Raw genomic sequence first — 13714 nt, forward strand, 5'->3', positions numbered from 1 at the left:
CTGTTCTGTGGGGTGTGGTGAGGGTGAGGGGTGCTGGAGAGCAAAGGTTTTCATGACTGCGGGGGTCCTGTTGCCCCTATTTAATGTGGTAGCCACGCGTAGAAAATACCTGTCTGAACACCCATTTGAACGTCAACGCTTGGCATTTTTCTTCTCAGCGTCTCATTCTCCTCAGATTCACAGGATGTGGAGAAACTGTGAAGTGTGAGGGGTGCGTTAGGATTAAAATGAAAGCTGTGGGCCTCCCCTGGTGGCGCGGCGGTTGAGCACTGGGTTGTGAAGCTGCCCGCAGCCTCTGCAGTGCTGGTTCGATCCCCGGCCGCCGGCGAGGGTCCCACCAAAAAAAAAAAAAAGAAAAAAGAAAGCTGTAATGTTTTGTTTCTTCAGGGAGAGGCTGGTGAAATTTGGCGAGTACTATGTGTCCTCTCACTTCCTTGTTTTCTATGTGTTGTAGCACACGTCACACGGCGATGGGCGGCAAGAAGTGACCTCTCGCACTGGGCGCTCTGGAGCTCGGGGTAGAAATTCTATAGCTTCCTGCGCAGATGAACAGCCTCACATTGGGAACTACAGACTGCTGAAAACAATCGGCAAGGGGAACTTTGCGAAGGTGAAACTGGCAAGACACATCCTGACAGGCAGAGAGGTAAGTCAAGTGCGCTGCCTTTCTCTTCTGATGTTGTTTATTCTGGGGGGTGGCGGGGGGGGGGGCATTTATTTCTTTGGACTGAATTCTAAGCTCATTTTTTTTTTTTTTTTTTTTTTAAAGAACAAGAAACATTTTCTCGGAGTTTTTTGCTTTCTCATTACTGTAGGTGTAGATATTACCAAATGAATACTCCTTTGCTTTTATTTATTTATTTACTTATTTATTTATCTCTCTATTTATTTTTAAAGATTTATTTATTTGTTCATACATGCACTGGGTACAGTCAGAAGCGCGGGAGGGTGAGAGGATTCACCAGAGTCAGAACAGGGAACAGAACAGGCAGACTGACGAAGTACACTGCTGAGGGGAGCAGCAGGCGCAGCAGGAGAGGTCTGTGCGCCATGTGGGACCCTCGCTGGCGGCCGGGGATGGAACCGGCGCTGCAGAGGCTGCGGCAGCTTCAGAGCCCAGCGCTCAACCGCTGCCCTCTTCTGCTTTTAAAAACGGGTAATGTCACTGCTTTTTCAGCAGCCAGTGTCTGCCACCCAGGACGGATTGTCTTGACCATCACATACAGGCTCATGACCCTTGCGCAGCAGTAGTGTTGTCTTATTTTTTTGATTTAGCCTCAAAAAGTTTCTTCATTGCCCAGATGCTTTTCTCATCGCGTACCCTGATGGGGTGCTGTGAGGATGGCCATGCTTTCTGAGTTTTTCGGATACTTTCTTTGCTCCACCACATTCTGTATTTACCCGAAATGCAGCCATTTAAACCGCTGTATCTCCACCCGCCTGTGGCCTGCCCTGCTGCCTGGCCTCATTCTTCCGCTCAGGCCTTGGCACCTTCTGCTCGCGCCGCCTGGAACGCGTCTCCCCTCATGTGGGGTCTCTTCACCTGGAGGCCATCGGGGACCGGGTTAATCCTCCAGGTTAATCCTCGCCCTCCCTCAGAGAGCACATCTCTCTCGATCCTGGAATTGCCTATGGAGTCTGCGGGGTGGTTGTTGGTGCTTAACACGGCACTTGGCACCGATTAAATATTCAGAGAATATTTGTTGAATGAGTGTCGTGATACTTTACGACGAAGCTTTTTAAAACTGCATTTGGCAGATCTATGAAACTTTCATTCGCAAAATGCTTTCCCTGTTCTGGAGCTTCCTCATGAGTGTGCCAAGGCGGTGCTGCAGATGGCGGGTGGTGCCTGCGCCCCCCACCCTGGGCTGTTGGATCAGGACCAGGGTCAGTTGCTCTGCCAGCAAGAAGCCCCTGTTGGCAGCAGTGTGGCCTGCAGGCTTGCTCTCTCTCCCTAGCTCTCCCTCTCCCTCCCTCTCCCTCTCTCCCTCTCTCCCTCTCCTTCCATCCCTCCCTCCTTCCTCTCTCTCTCCCTCCCCACCAGCAGCCATGAGTGTGTGGGAAGGCTATGACATTGGTGTGGGAGCTCCTTTTGCAGGCAGGCTTACTTTGGACATCAAAATTGGGCAAGTTTATATGAATTTTAAAGCTACTTTTTAAAAAAAATTATACAAGCACTGGGTACAGTCAGAGGCACTAGGAGGGTGAGAGAATTCACCAGAGCTAGAGCAGGGAACAGAACAGGCAGACTGACGAAGCACACTGCTGAGGGGAGCAGCGGGCGGCAGGAGAGGTCTGTGCGCCATGTGGGACCCTCGCCCAGCAGCCGGGAATCGAACTGGTGCTGCAGAGACTGCGGGCAGCTTCACAGCCCAGCGCTCAACTGCTGCGCCACGGGGGAGGCCCTAAAGCTACATATTTTTCCTTTTGGTGTACAACTTGATGAATTTGAATGCATTTCTAGATCACAGTACCATCGCTCTCATCATCACGATGCAGAACAACCCTGGTATTCTTAGACACTCCTTGTGCGCTCCCTTTGTTTCGCCTCCGCCCATGGATAGCCTCCCGCATCCCACCTGTCTGTCCTTTATTTCCTAGTTTTGTTTCTTTTGAGACTTTCAAGGTAGTGGCATCTATGTAACCTTCTGAAATAGGTTTGGGCATATTGCTGAAGTTTTTTTTTTTAAGATTTTGTTTTTGTGTAGAACTGGGGCGGGGGGGGTGGCTATAGGATTCACCAGACAGATTGGGGAGCAGAACGGGCGGATCTACTGAAACACACTGCTGAGGGGAGCAGCAGGGAGACAGGAAAAGTCTGCTGTGCCCTTTGAGGTGGGGATTGAACTCAGACCCTGGCTGTGACAGTGCCAAGACTAACCCCTCGGCCACCAGGGAGACCTGCACATAGTTTTAAGAAGCCAAATGGCGGGCCTCCCCTGGTGGCCCAGCAGTTGACCGCTGGGCTGAGAAGCTGCCCGCAGCCTCTGCAGCGCTGGTTCAATCCCCGGCCACCGGCGAGGGCCCCACATGGCGCACAGACCTCTCCTGCCGCCCGCTGCTCCCCTCAGCAGTGTACTTCGTCTGTCTGCCTGTTCTGCTCCCCGCTCTGGCTCTGGTGAATTCTCTCACCCTCCCGTGCTTCTGACTGTACCCAGTGCTTATGTAAACAAATAAATAAATCTTAAAAAAAAAAAAAAAAAAAAAAAAAGCCAAATGGTACTGGGAGTTTTTTCTAACTAAAACTAGAAATATCTTTTCCTTCATTACCATTTTAAGTAATGGCTCCCATTTTTCTCTTCTGGTAGTTTTTGGTTCTTTTCAGTCTTGTGATTTTAGACATCACTGACCTCCTCCCTAGGAAGTGTACAGCGGTGGAGCTTTCTTGTATGACTCACTTCCACCCCTGCTTTCCTTCGCCTGCCTCTCCACGACGTGAGCCGTCCAGGTGGACTTTGGCTTTTTATGGTTATTTTTGTTCAGTGCTAGCTCATTTACTTTCTGTGATCATTTATTTTCATAGATAATTTTTACTTTTGTCTCGAATAATTACCTCATTTTTAAACTTTTTTTAAAGGTACTGCGTATTTACTGTTAATTTTCCCAGATGTTTCGACGTACCTTTCAGATACCTGCAGTGCCTGTGCAGGTCACGTAGTGTATTAGTTCAAGACAGAGAGGCGAATGGAGATTATAGATGGTAAGATAGTGCTTACAGGGGTTTCTCTTCATCCCAGAATCAGCACTTGCGGTCATCTGCACGCTTGTGCAGAGGCAAGCTTCACTCAACTGCTGCATGTCCCTGAGGTCCAGCACCAAGGTGGCACACAGCCTGTTCCAGCTTTGATGCGTTCAGTGCCCTCTGTAGGGCTCTGTTTAGTCCACTGTGTGCCTTTTTTGTCTTGGTGATTTCTCTCTGTTTAAAGTGACCACCGGTGTAGGGCCGATGGGCTCACTCCCGGGTTCCTAAGTGCAGAGCGTCCTGTGCCCAATAGAAGCAGCGTCAGGTAAGCGTGCGCTGGACAGTGCTGTTAGGTGCCCGGAGACAGACGCGTGCACGAAAGCAAGGTCGTGTGCTAGTGGACTAAGAGGATCAGAGTCTCACTAACCTGACCGACCCTGTATCCCCCCAGGTTCACTGTTTACTAAGTCACTGTTCACGGCAGCTCTCTAGAGCATGGGTACAGACGGGTCCTATGGGAAAAGGAACACATTCTGGGTCACCGGGTGATACATTTTGATCTTCATCACAGTTCTGTCTCTCAGCTCTCCTGGGAATTTCCTAAGTGCTATAAGAGAAAAAGGTTTCTCCTGTCATGGTAATGAAGGAAACTTTGGGGAAACATCAGAGGTGGGACGCCAACGTGAGCAGAGGACTGGAACTTAGACCCTGCCCTGACTTCCACCCTGGCGTTCCCTGCCAGCTGATTTGATGAATCGCTCCTCTGTGCAGATGCCTCCATACAAGCCCAAAAGGAATCCTCAGACTGGAAGAGTTGGTGCGCACAGGAGATTTGGGGAGACTGGGCATGGGAACCCCGTCCCCCCCATCTCCTGCACCTGGCCCTGCGCCTCTCTTCCCTTTGGAGTTGGCTATATTCTTTGCCATAACCTGGTGGTGCTGAGTGGGCCTCCTGAGTGTGGGGGCGCTTATGGGTGCATGGAACTGACACAGGCATCCTGGGAACTCTGGCTTGTGGCCAGCCAGAAGCACAGTCACTCGTTGGGCTTGGGGGCAGGCACCCGAATGTGAGCAGTGGGTCGAGGGGTTCCTGCCTGCCGTGGGTGGGGCAGAAGCCTCGGGCTGGCAGCCTGCGCCCAACGTGGAGGGCGGCCTTGAGGGCTGAGCCCCTTGCCTTGTGGGTCTGATGCGTCTCCAGGTGGACACCGTCAGATCTCGTTGCCCTCCTGCATGTCTGCCTGGTGTCCGAGAACTGCGTGCTGGTGTGGGGAGGACTCAGCACCCACAGCCCCACTGGAATTGGCGCCAGAACATGAGCTCACTGGGCCCGCAGATGCACTCCCTCTTTCTGAGAGAGGAGGCTTAGTTATTGCTGGCTCTCGCCTGGGAGCAAACGTGGGGAGAAGGGCCCAGCAGGGTCACAGGTGTCCTCCTGTGTCTGGTGACTCTTGCTTCTCAGTCAGTATTTTCAAGAGACGCGCATTGAGAGGAAAACTGAGAGCTGTCCCCGTGGGGGGCCTGCTGGTGGAGCACCCTACCTATGTCATGGTGGCTTCGTAGAGTTCTCTCTCTGGTCCGTCCCTGCCCTTCCCCGAACGTTCTCTTTGCCCTGCTTTGTGCGCCTCAGATTTTTATCTCACAGAAAATATTTCAGGTTCTGTCTAGTGATAGCACCTCTCCCCTTCCCTTTGCTGCTCTTGGCCATTCTGCCTTTATCTTTTATTGGGCCATTCTGTGGAAGAAAAGAGAAATGCTTGTGATAAGTGTGCCATCTTTCTCTCACTGTTGTGAAAAAAATTTTATTGTTATTCAAGTTACACATTTTACAGTTTAAGAAATCAAGACTTGTTATAAAAAAAAAAAAAAAAAATAGAGTCCCCTGCCAAAAGGAGCCGGTAAAATATCCAGGAGTCTGCAATGACAGCATTAGATGAAGCTGTAGACGCCCCCCAGGTCGGCCTCTTGCGTCCTGGTCTTCCCGTACTCGACCTACCAGTTAGTTCTGAGCTTGGGGAGATGATCTTGTGGAGTCCTCCCTGCTTCCTTAGAAAGCTGCTCACCCTGCTAAACACCCCCCACTCCTACTTCCTAATCTCCCAAGATGGCCGCTTACAGTGTTTTAAAGGAATTTTTTTTTAAATTATTTTTTATAGAGGCATGTTTTTATTTATTTGTTTGTTTGTTTTTTTGTTGTTGTTTATACATGCACTGGGTACAGTCAGAAGCGCGGGAGGGTGAGAGAATTCACCAGAGCCAGAGCGGGGAGCAGATTCTTTGGGATTTAAAACGGATTCTTTGGGGCCTCCCTGGTGGCGCAGCGGTTGAGCGCTGGGTTGCGAAGCTGCCTGCAGCCTCGCAGCGCCGGTTCGATCCCCGGCTGCTCCCCGGCCACTGGAGGGGGGCTCCCACATGGCGCGCAGACCTCTCCTGCCTCGCCCGCTGCTCCCCTCAGCAGTGTACTTCGGTCCTTCTGCCTGCTCTGCTCCCCGCTCTGGCTCTGGTGAATTCTCTCACCCTCCCGTGCTTCTGACTGTGCCTGGTGCATGTATGTATGTATGTATGTATGCATAAATAAACAAACAAACAAATAAATCTTTTTTTTAAAAAAAACGGATTCTTTTATGTCTTTAATAATGATTTTATTCTTGTTTTTCAGTTTGAGTACTTAACTATATGTTGACTTTTCATTACGATTTTCATTATGATTTTTAAAAATCACTGTTGAGGGCCTGCCTGGTGGCGCAGGGGTTAAGTCTCAACACTATTCAGCTATCCGCAGCTCGAGTTTGATCCCTGGCCAGGGAGCTACCCACATGGCGCAGCAGACCTCTCCTGACTCGCCCATTGCTCCCCTCAGCAATGGATTTCAGTAGATCCGCCTGTTCTGCTCCCAGCTCTGTCTCTGGTGAATCGTCTCCCACACGCACACACACACACACACACACACACACACACACACACACACACACACACCTCTGGCCTGTAGCCCAGTTCTTGTATGCATAAATAAGTAAATCTTTTAAAAAAAATCACTATTGACTTTAAAAATTAGACTTCTTATTGAAACATAACACACAGAAAAAGTGTCCAAACTGTAAGTGTTTATACAGCTCGATGAATCAAGACACAGTATACGGGGCCTCCCCTGTGGCGCAGCAGTTCAGCGCTGGGCTGTGAAGCTGCCCGCAGCCTCTGCAGCGCCGGTTCAATCCCCGGCCACCAGGGAGGGTCCCACATGGCGCCCAGACCTCTCCTGCCGTGCCCGCTGCTCCCCTCAGCAGTGTACTTCATCAGTCTGCCTGTTCTGTTCCCTGCTCTGGCTCTGGTGAATCCTCTCACCCTCCCGCTCTTCTGACTGTACCCAGTGCTTGTATAAATAAATTAAAAAAAAAAAAAAGAATCTGAAGAAACGAGCAACCAAGAGTTGAGTCCAGAGAACGGAAAGCAGGTCTCAGAAATCAGAGGGAAGAGGGACTGGAAAGGCAGCATATTTGATGGGTTGGCTGTGAGCAGGGGCACGGCAACAGGACAGTGGCCAGAACACAGTGGTGTACCTCAGGGTTCTGTGCACATTGGGAAGTCCGAGGACACCCCCTGAGGGTGCTTACCAGTGGGCAGATGGAAGGAAATCAGTTCATTCAGCCTGGAGATAATGCGGTTGAAGCACACACTGCTTTCTGGAGCAGAACGCACCTCGCCTGGCTGTGGTAGCGCTCAGGCCATCCGGGCAGCGTGTAGTGGACGCTTCCATGCCCCACGGCCTGTGTGCCCACGCCAGCTGTCCACACTTCCTCTTGCTGTATTTACTGTCGTTTCCATCAAGACTTAGGATTTCCGAAAGAGGAGTTGAAATTCTGACCTTGCTTCCTTTAAGCACATACACCCGTTAACTGCGTGCTCCTGACTCTGGGTCTTTCCTCCCGCCGGCCAGAGGGGTGCGGTGGGTGCTGCCATCCAGGTCAGTCCAGGGCCGCCTTGGCTGCAGCGGTTCCCTTTCTGTGCGTGCTCTGGAGGCCAGCAGGTTCATGGGAAGTTACTAAGGCACTTGGTGGGTAAAGGCTTTAGATCGTGTTTAGCTGGTATTTTGTTGCTTTGGGTTTAATGTGAGTAGTACAGCAGTTCTCAGAATAGGCCTAGGGACCTTGGGAGGTTTTCTGAGACCATTTTAGGGGGTCTGTAGTCAAAACTATTTTTGTAATACTATTTTAAGACATTCTTGGCTTTTTCCATTTTCTCTCGGAATGTAAGCAGAACTTTCCAGAGGCTACGTGACGTGCGATATCACTGCAGGTTGAATACAGAAGGATGTAGGAGAATTTGATTCAGATGTTATTTATATTATCATGTAATGGACTTACAGATATTTCCGTTTTTTAATTGTGATAAAAATACTGTTGACCCTTGGACAACTTGGGGGTTGGGAGTACAGCCTCCCTGCTTTTTGACTTTCCAGACACCTAACACTGCTAATGGCTGCTTTCCACCGGGAGCCTTACTGCTAATGTCTGAACAGCAGCGAACAAGTGTTTCATATGTTTTATGGATCACACACTGTTCTTACAGTGCAGTAAGCTAGAGCCGAGAAAGGCAGGAAGACGCTTCTAAGGAGGAGAAGACTCTTTCGTGGCACGGCTACATTGCTCAGGCTGTCATCTGTGTGTCTTCTGTGGAGACGGGTCTAGCCCAGGCCTTGCCTGTTTTTCAATTGGGTTGTTATTTCGTTGAATTTTAGGAGTTCTCTCCCTCTCTCTCCTGCATATTAATCCCTTATCAGATAAATGATTCGCAAATATTTTCTCCCATTCTGCGGATTGCCGCTATAGTCTGTTGATACTGTCTCTCTCTTTTTTTTTTTAAGATTTAATTATTTTTGTACAAGACCTGGGGTACAGGCCAGATGCGCGGGAGAATGAGAGGATTCACCAGAGACAGAGCGGGGAGCAGAACGGGCAGGCTGATGAAATACACTGCTGAGGGGAGCAGCGGGTGAGATAAGGGAGGTCTGCTGCGCCATATGGGTTTCTTCCTGGCTGGGCCGGGAATCAAACCCTCACTGCAGAGGCTGCGGACAGCTTCACAATGCTGCGCTCAACCGTTATGCCACCGGGGAAGCCTGATATTGACTTTTTTTTTTTTTAAAGATTTATTTATTTATTTATTTACACAAGCACTGGGTACAGTCAGAAGCACAGGGGCGTGAGAGAATTCACCAGAGCCAGAGGGGAGAGCAGAGCAGGCAGACTGACGAAGTACACTGCTGAGGGGAGCAGCGGGCGGCAGGAGAGATCTGCATATCATGTGGGACCCTCGCCCGGTGGCCGGGGATCGAACCGGCGCTGCAGAGGCTGCGGGCAGCTTCGCAACTCAGTGTTCAACTGCTGCACCACTGGGGAGGCCCCCTGATATTGACTCTTGATGCACAAAATGTTAAACATTTTTGTGAGGTGTACTTTGTTTTTTTCTTCTGTTGTGTGTGCCTTTAGTCATATGCTAGAAATCACTATCAAGTCCAGTGGGGCTTTTGCCCTATGTTTTCTCTTAGAAGTTTGATAGCTTTAGCTCTTAAATTTGATCTTTGGTACTTTGAGCTGATTTTTGTACAGGATGTTAAATAGTAGTCCAGGGGCCTCCCCGGTGGCGCAGCAGTTGAGCACTGGGCTGTGAAGCTGCCCACAACCTCTGCAGCACCGGTTTGATCCCTGGCCACCGGGAGGGTCCCACATGGCACACAGACCTCTCCTGCTGCCCACTGCTCCCCTCAGCAGTGTATTACGTCCGTCCACCTGTTCTGTTCTCCGCTCTGGCTCTGATGAATTCTCTTACCTTCCCGTGCTTCTGACTGTACCCAGTGCTTGTGTAAATAAATAAATAACTCTTTAAATAAATAAATAAATGGTAGTCCAATTTCTTTTTTTCTTTTCTTTCTTTTTTTTTTTTTGTGGGACCCTCGCCGGCGGCCGGGGAACGAACCGGCGCTGCAGAGGCTGCGGGCAGCCTTGCAGCCCAGCGCTCAACTGCTGCGCCACCAGGGGAGGCCCAATAGTAGTCCAATTTCATCCTTTTATATGTGGCTGTCCATTTTTCCCAGCACCATTTGAAGTGAATTGTTCAGTTCTTATTTTTGTAATTTTTCAGTTTCATTCAAAATGTAACTGTTGAGAGCTAAAACCAACACTTGGAATCACCGATAATCCTTACACGTTATAAAGGGGCCATGGAGCTGGAGAACCGTAGACGTGGCTGTGGGCCCTTGCAGATCTGCGTGCACAGAGGACACAGCCTCACCTTCAGGGGCAAGGCCAGTGGTTGTTCGAGAAGTCAGTGCAAAGCTGAGCCAGTTTATGCCCCCAGCCGAGGGACAGCCTCTCTGCACTTCTCTTCCTTTCCACACCTGTCCCCCTGCCCCCCCCCCCCACCAGGGATAGCCTTTGTTCTAGAAATCACTTCCATTTGCGAAATGAGGAACTAACCAGGAGATGATGCCTGTATCTTAGTAAAAATGATTTTTATTGTTATTTTTTTTTAAGATAAGAACTGGATTTAACTAGCAGCTCTCAAGTTTCTCACTTCCTGTATCTTTGTGGCTTGTTCTTACAAGCACCCCTCTTTTGAAGAAAGGCCACTAGGTGACCATCTGTCGCTTCTGCATATTTCGTGTGGTTTGCCTACATACTGGTCTAAAACCAGTTCCTTTTCCTCCTTTAGCCACCTAAAGGCCTTTTCTGTTTCTTTCAATAAAATGTTTTTAGTATTTTAAGATTCAAAACCAGCCTGTTTATGTATTTACTCAGTTGTTAAGCTCCCACTGTGTGCAAGCTGCTTGGGAGGCATTCTGAGCCAGTACACCCGTCAGACTGGAACATCGTTCCTGCCTTGGGACCCCAGAGTCAGTCGAGTCAGATTACTGGCGGTGGAGGGGTGCAGACTGGAGACCCCACTCTACCACGAGGGGTCAGGAGCAGCTCCAGTGTGGCTTGCCCCGGCCCCTCCGGTGCTTGTCCACAGGCAGCTTAAACATACCATGTTACATGTTCATAGAATATTGTAACTGGAAAACTTAGTTTTTGAGGTTTGTTTACTTTGTTTTTAGCAATGCCACCTGACTGGGCATTTACAAAACTATTGCCAGTTCATCTGTAATTACCAGATTCTTAATACCTGTAATCTTTTTCCTAGGTCGCAATAAAAATAATTGACAAAACTCAGTTGAATCCAACAAGTCTACAAAAGGTAAGCTTGGTTTCAGTATCCAGTGTTATAATACCTCAGCTGTTAATCTTTTTAAAATTATATTTTATACAGTAACGCATCCTAGCCCCCAAATGAATGCAACTTAAATGTAGTATTGTACAAAAAGTAGTTGGATTTTTCCCCTTTGTTTGAAGAGAGTGATTTTTAAGTGCTCTTAATAGCATAGACTGAAGGCTGTACTTCTTGGATGGAGCATGTTAGAATCACCTGGGCCTCTTGACAGTCCTGATGACGGACCGCGGGAGAGACTGAGTGTTTGGTGGGGCCTGGGCACAGGTATTCCACTGGCACATGAGTGAGTCATTTGTGATCTTTATACGAAGGGCCTTCTAGTTCTTTTTAGTTTTGCAAAGCCTTTTAGCAGACTTCATTTGATTTCTGTAATTGGCCTGTAGTCATTGAGGGCATACTGAAACATTGAACTTAGAATAGGAAATCGTGACTGTAAGTCCTGGCTTTGCCGTTTAGCTTGACCTTGAGCAACTCACTTAGCTTTCTGGACCTCAGAAAAATCTTTAAAATGGAGATGATTTTAATCTTCTCAGGATAGATATGCATATTAATGAAATAATGCAAGTAAAAGAGCTTTGTAACCTGCAAAGCACTACATGCGTAGAATAACTAGTGTCCTCTGTGCATTCCTAATGCTTGTTTTCTATTTGCATCATCATCATTTTGGAGCTCTGTGTGTGTGCATGCATGCACTAGTGTATGGTAGGAGAGAGACTTTATCTTGCACTAAAACTGGCATTTGAACAAGTGGTTCTGTAGGCCAAGGGGGGCTGAAGATACCCAAGAGTTCTAGTCGCCTGTGAAGATGAAAACTATCTGCTTTATTGAACTCATCTTCATGTATCTCTAAGGACTTGGTGCTAGTAAGTTAGGGGTTACTGAGATTTGGTATTCAAAACTGAAACTCGTGTAAAGGTTTCCACTGAGGATTCAGTGTAGATTGTAATGATATCGCAGCTCTTCCACTTTTTAAGTGTCCTTGCATATAACTTTTTAAGTGTCCTGGCAGTTTCTAGGAAGAATTTTATCATGGTACTGTCTTGTGTTGGTTCTGATTTTTTCTTCTTTCTTACTTTCATTATTTTTGGTCATATCCTTTAATTGCTGCTATTTTTCTTTTAGTATATGTGCTGACGAAGCCAGCACTGATTGCTATTATTGTTTACTCTGATTTTGATCACTATTTACTGTTTGTCACAGTTCTCAGTTTAATGAAGTGACTTCCCAGGGTCCACTGTTGTGCTGTTACATGGGAAGTCGCTGTGTGTATGTGCCCCTTGTGTTCTCCCTCTCTCCACCCCCCCCCACCCCCCCGCTGGTCAGACAGGTGTCTTTTCATCTTCGTTGTGTTAGGTGAGTCTTGTTTCCGTCCTGACTCGCTGTGAGGCGGACTCTGGGAAGTCCGTCCAGCCACACTTTCCAGCCTATGAGCGATAGAGCAAAGACAGAAATCTTGGCCTGACCCCAGATGTGGACTCCACCCATGAGGCCCTCTTTTTTTTTTTTTTTTTTTTTTAATAGAGGCATGCTTTATTTATTTGTTTGCTGGTTTGTTTGTTTGTTTTGTTTATACATGCACTGGGTACAGTCAGAAGCGCGGGAGGGTGAGAGAATTCACCAGAGCCAGAGCGGGGAGCAGAGCAGGCAGAAGGACCGAAGTACACTGCTGAGGGGAGCAGCGGGCGGCAGGAGAGGTCTGCGCGCCATGTGGGACCCTCCTCCGGTGGCCGGGGAGCAGCCAGGGATCGAACCGGCGCCACAGAGGCCGCGGGCAGCTTCGCAACCCAGCGCTCAACCGCTGCGCCACCGGGGAGGCCCCCATGAGGCCCTCTTACTGTCATTAGTTAAGTTTCCTTAATCCAGGACTTAGGAAATCTGGGTAGAAACTAATCTGAGGCTTTGCTTTTTAGTAACCATAAAGAAGTTTCAAGCTTGGGGGAATATTTCAAGTTCCTAAGGAAGGTGATAGACCTTGTATCCCACCTCCCCATCTACCACATGTTTATGCAGGTTTGTTTGTTTTTTTTCACTCTTTAAACACTTACTAAACAAATGCCTGCTGATGCCAGGGATAGTCTAACCACTGAGGCCAGAGGCTAAGCCTTGAGCCAAGTGAAGTTACTGCCTTCACAGAATTGGCATCCTGGTGGGGAGCAGCAGTAAATAAATGTATGTCAGGGCTGTGGAGAAAACAAAACCAGATGTCTTAACTGCCCTTTCTTATTTTGTGTATTTTTGAGGTGCTGGCCTCTTAGGCCTGGGTGTGTTTTTAAAAATTTACCAAAGTTACTAAAGGAAAAAAAAGAATGAACATTAATTTCAAGTTTATGCAAGACAGAATGGGTTGCTGGATGTTTGTTGAGGCACTACTGACGGTGTCCTTGGTCAGTCCATGCGAGATGCGTTTTCTTTGACTTGGTGTTTGTTTTGGAGCCACTTTTATTGCTTAGAGCTCTGAACAGTAGTGCCCTTTTTTGGCATCCCAGGGAATCTTAGTTGGGGTGCAAGTCGGGCAACTGGATAATTTAAAGGCAGAGACTACCAGCCTTGCTTTTCATGTGTTCTGCATTTTGGGGGGTACTTGAACTTCAGCCTCCTCAAACCAGTCATTTTCAACCTTTTGCTGTGCCTTAGAAGCATCTGTGGAATTAAAACAAACATGTCTCCTTCAAAGTGCTCCCCCCAGGGGCTCTGGTTTGATGATCCAGGTGAGGAGAAGGGGCCAGGGCAGCTGAGAATGCTCCCTAGACTTCCTGGGGTTTTCCGCAG

At 48.5% G+C, this 13714-nt stretch overlaps 1 protein-coding gene across 6 annotated transcripts in view; it reads left to right on the forward strand.

The window, feature by feature from the left end:
• The window catches only part of MARK3 (microtubule affinity regulating kinase 3), a 78134-nt gene that overhangs the window by 15107 nt on the left and 49313 nt on the right, over window positions 1-13714 (forward strand). For all 6 annotated transcript variants that reach the window (XM_037504064.2, XM_037504065.2, XM_037504067.2 and 3 more), the window contains exons 2-3: window positions 455-646; window positions 10859-10912. In XM_037504064.2, coding sequence (XP_037359961.1) covers window positions 455-646; window positions 10859-10912 — 246 coding nt within the window. The remainder of the gene's footprint in view (window positions 1-454; window positions 647-10858; window positions 10913-13714) is intronic.

This window comes from Talpa occidentalis, unplaced genomic scaffold, assembly GCF_014898055.3.
Source record: "Talpa occidentalis isolate TD23 unplaced genomic scaffold, MPIMG_talOcc4v2.1 talOcc4.11, whole genome shotgun sequence".
In the NCBI taxonomy this organism is placed as follows: domain Eukaryota; kingdom Metazoa; phylum Chordata; class Mammalia; order Eulipotyphla; family Talpidae; genus Talpa; species Talpa occidentalis.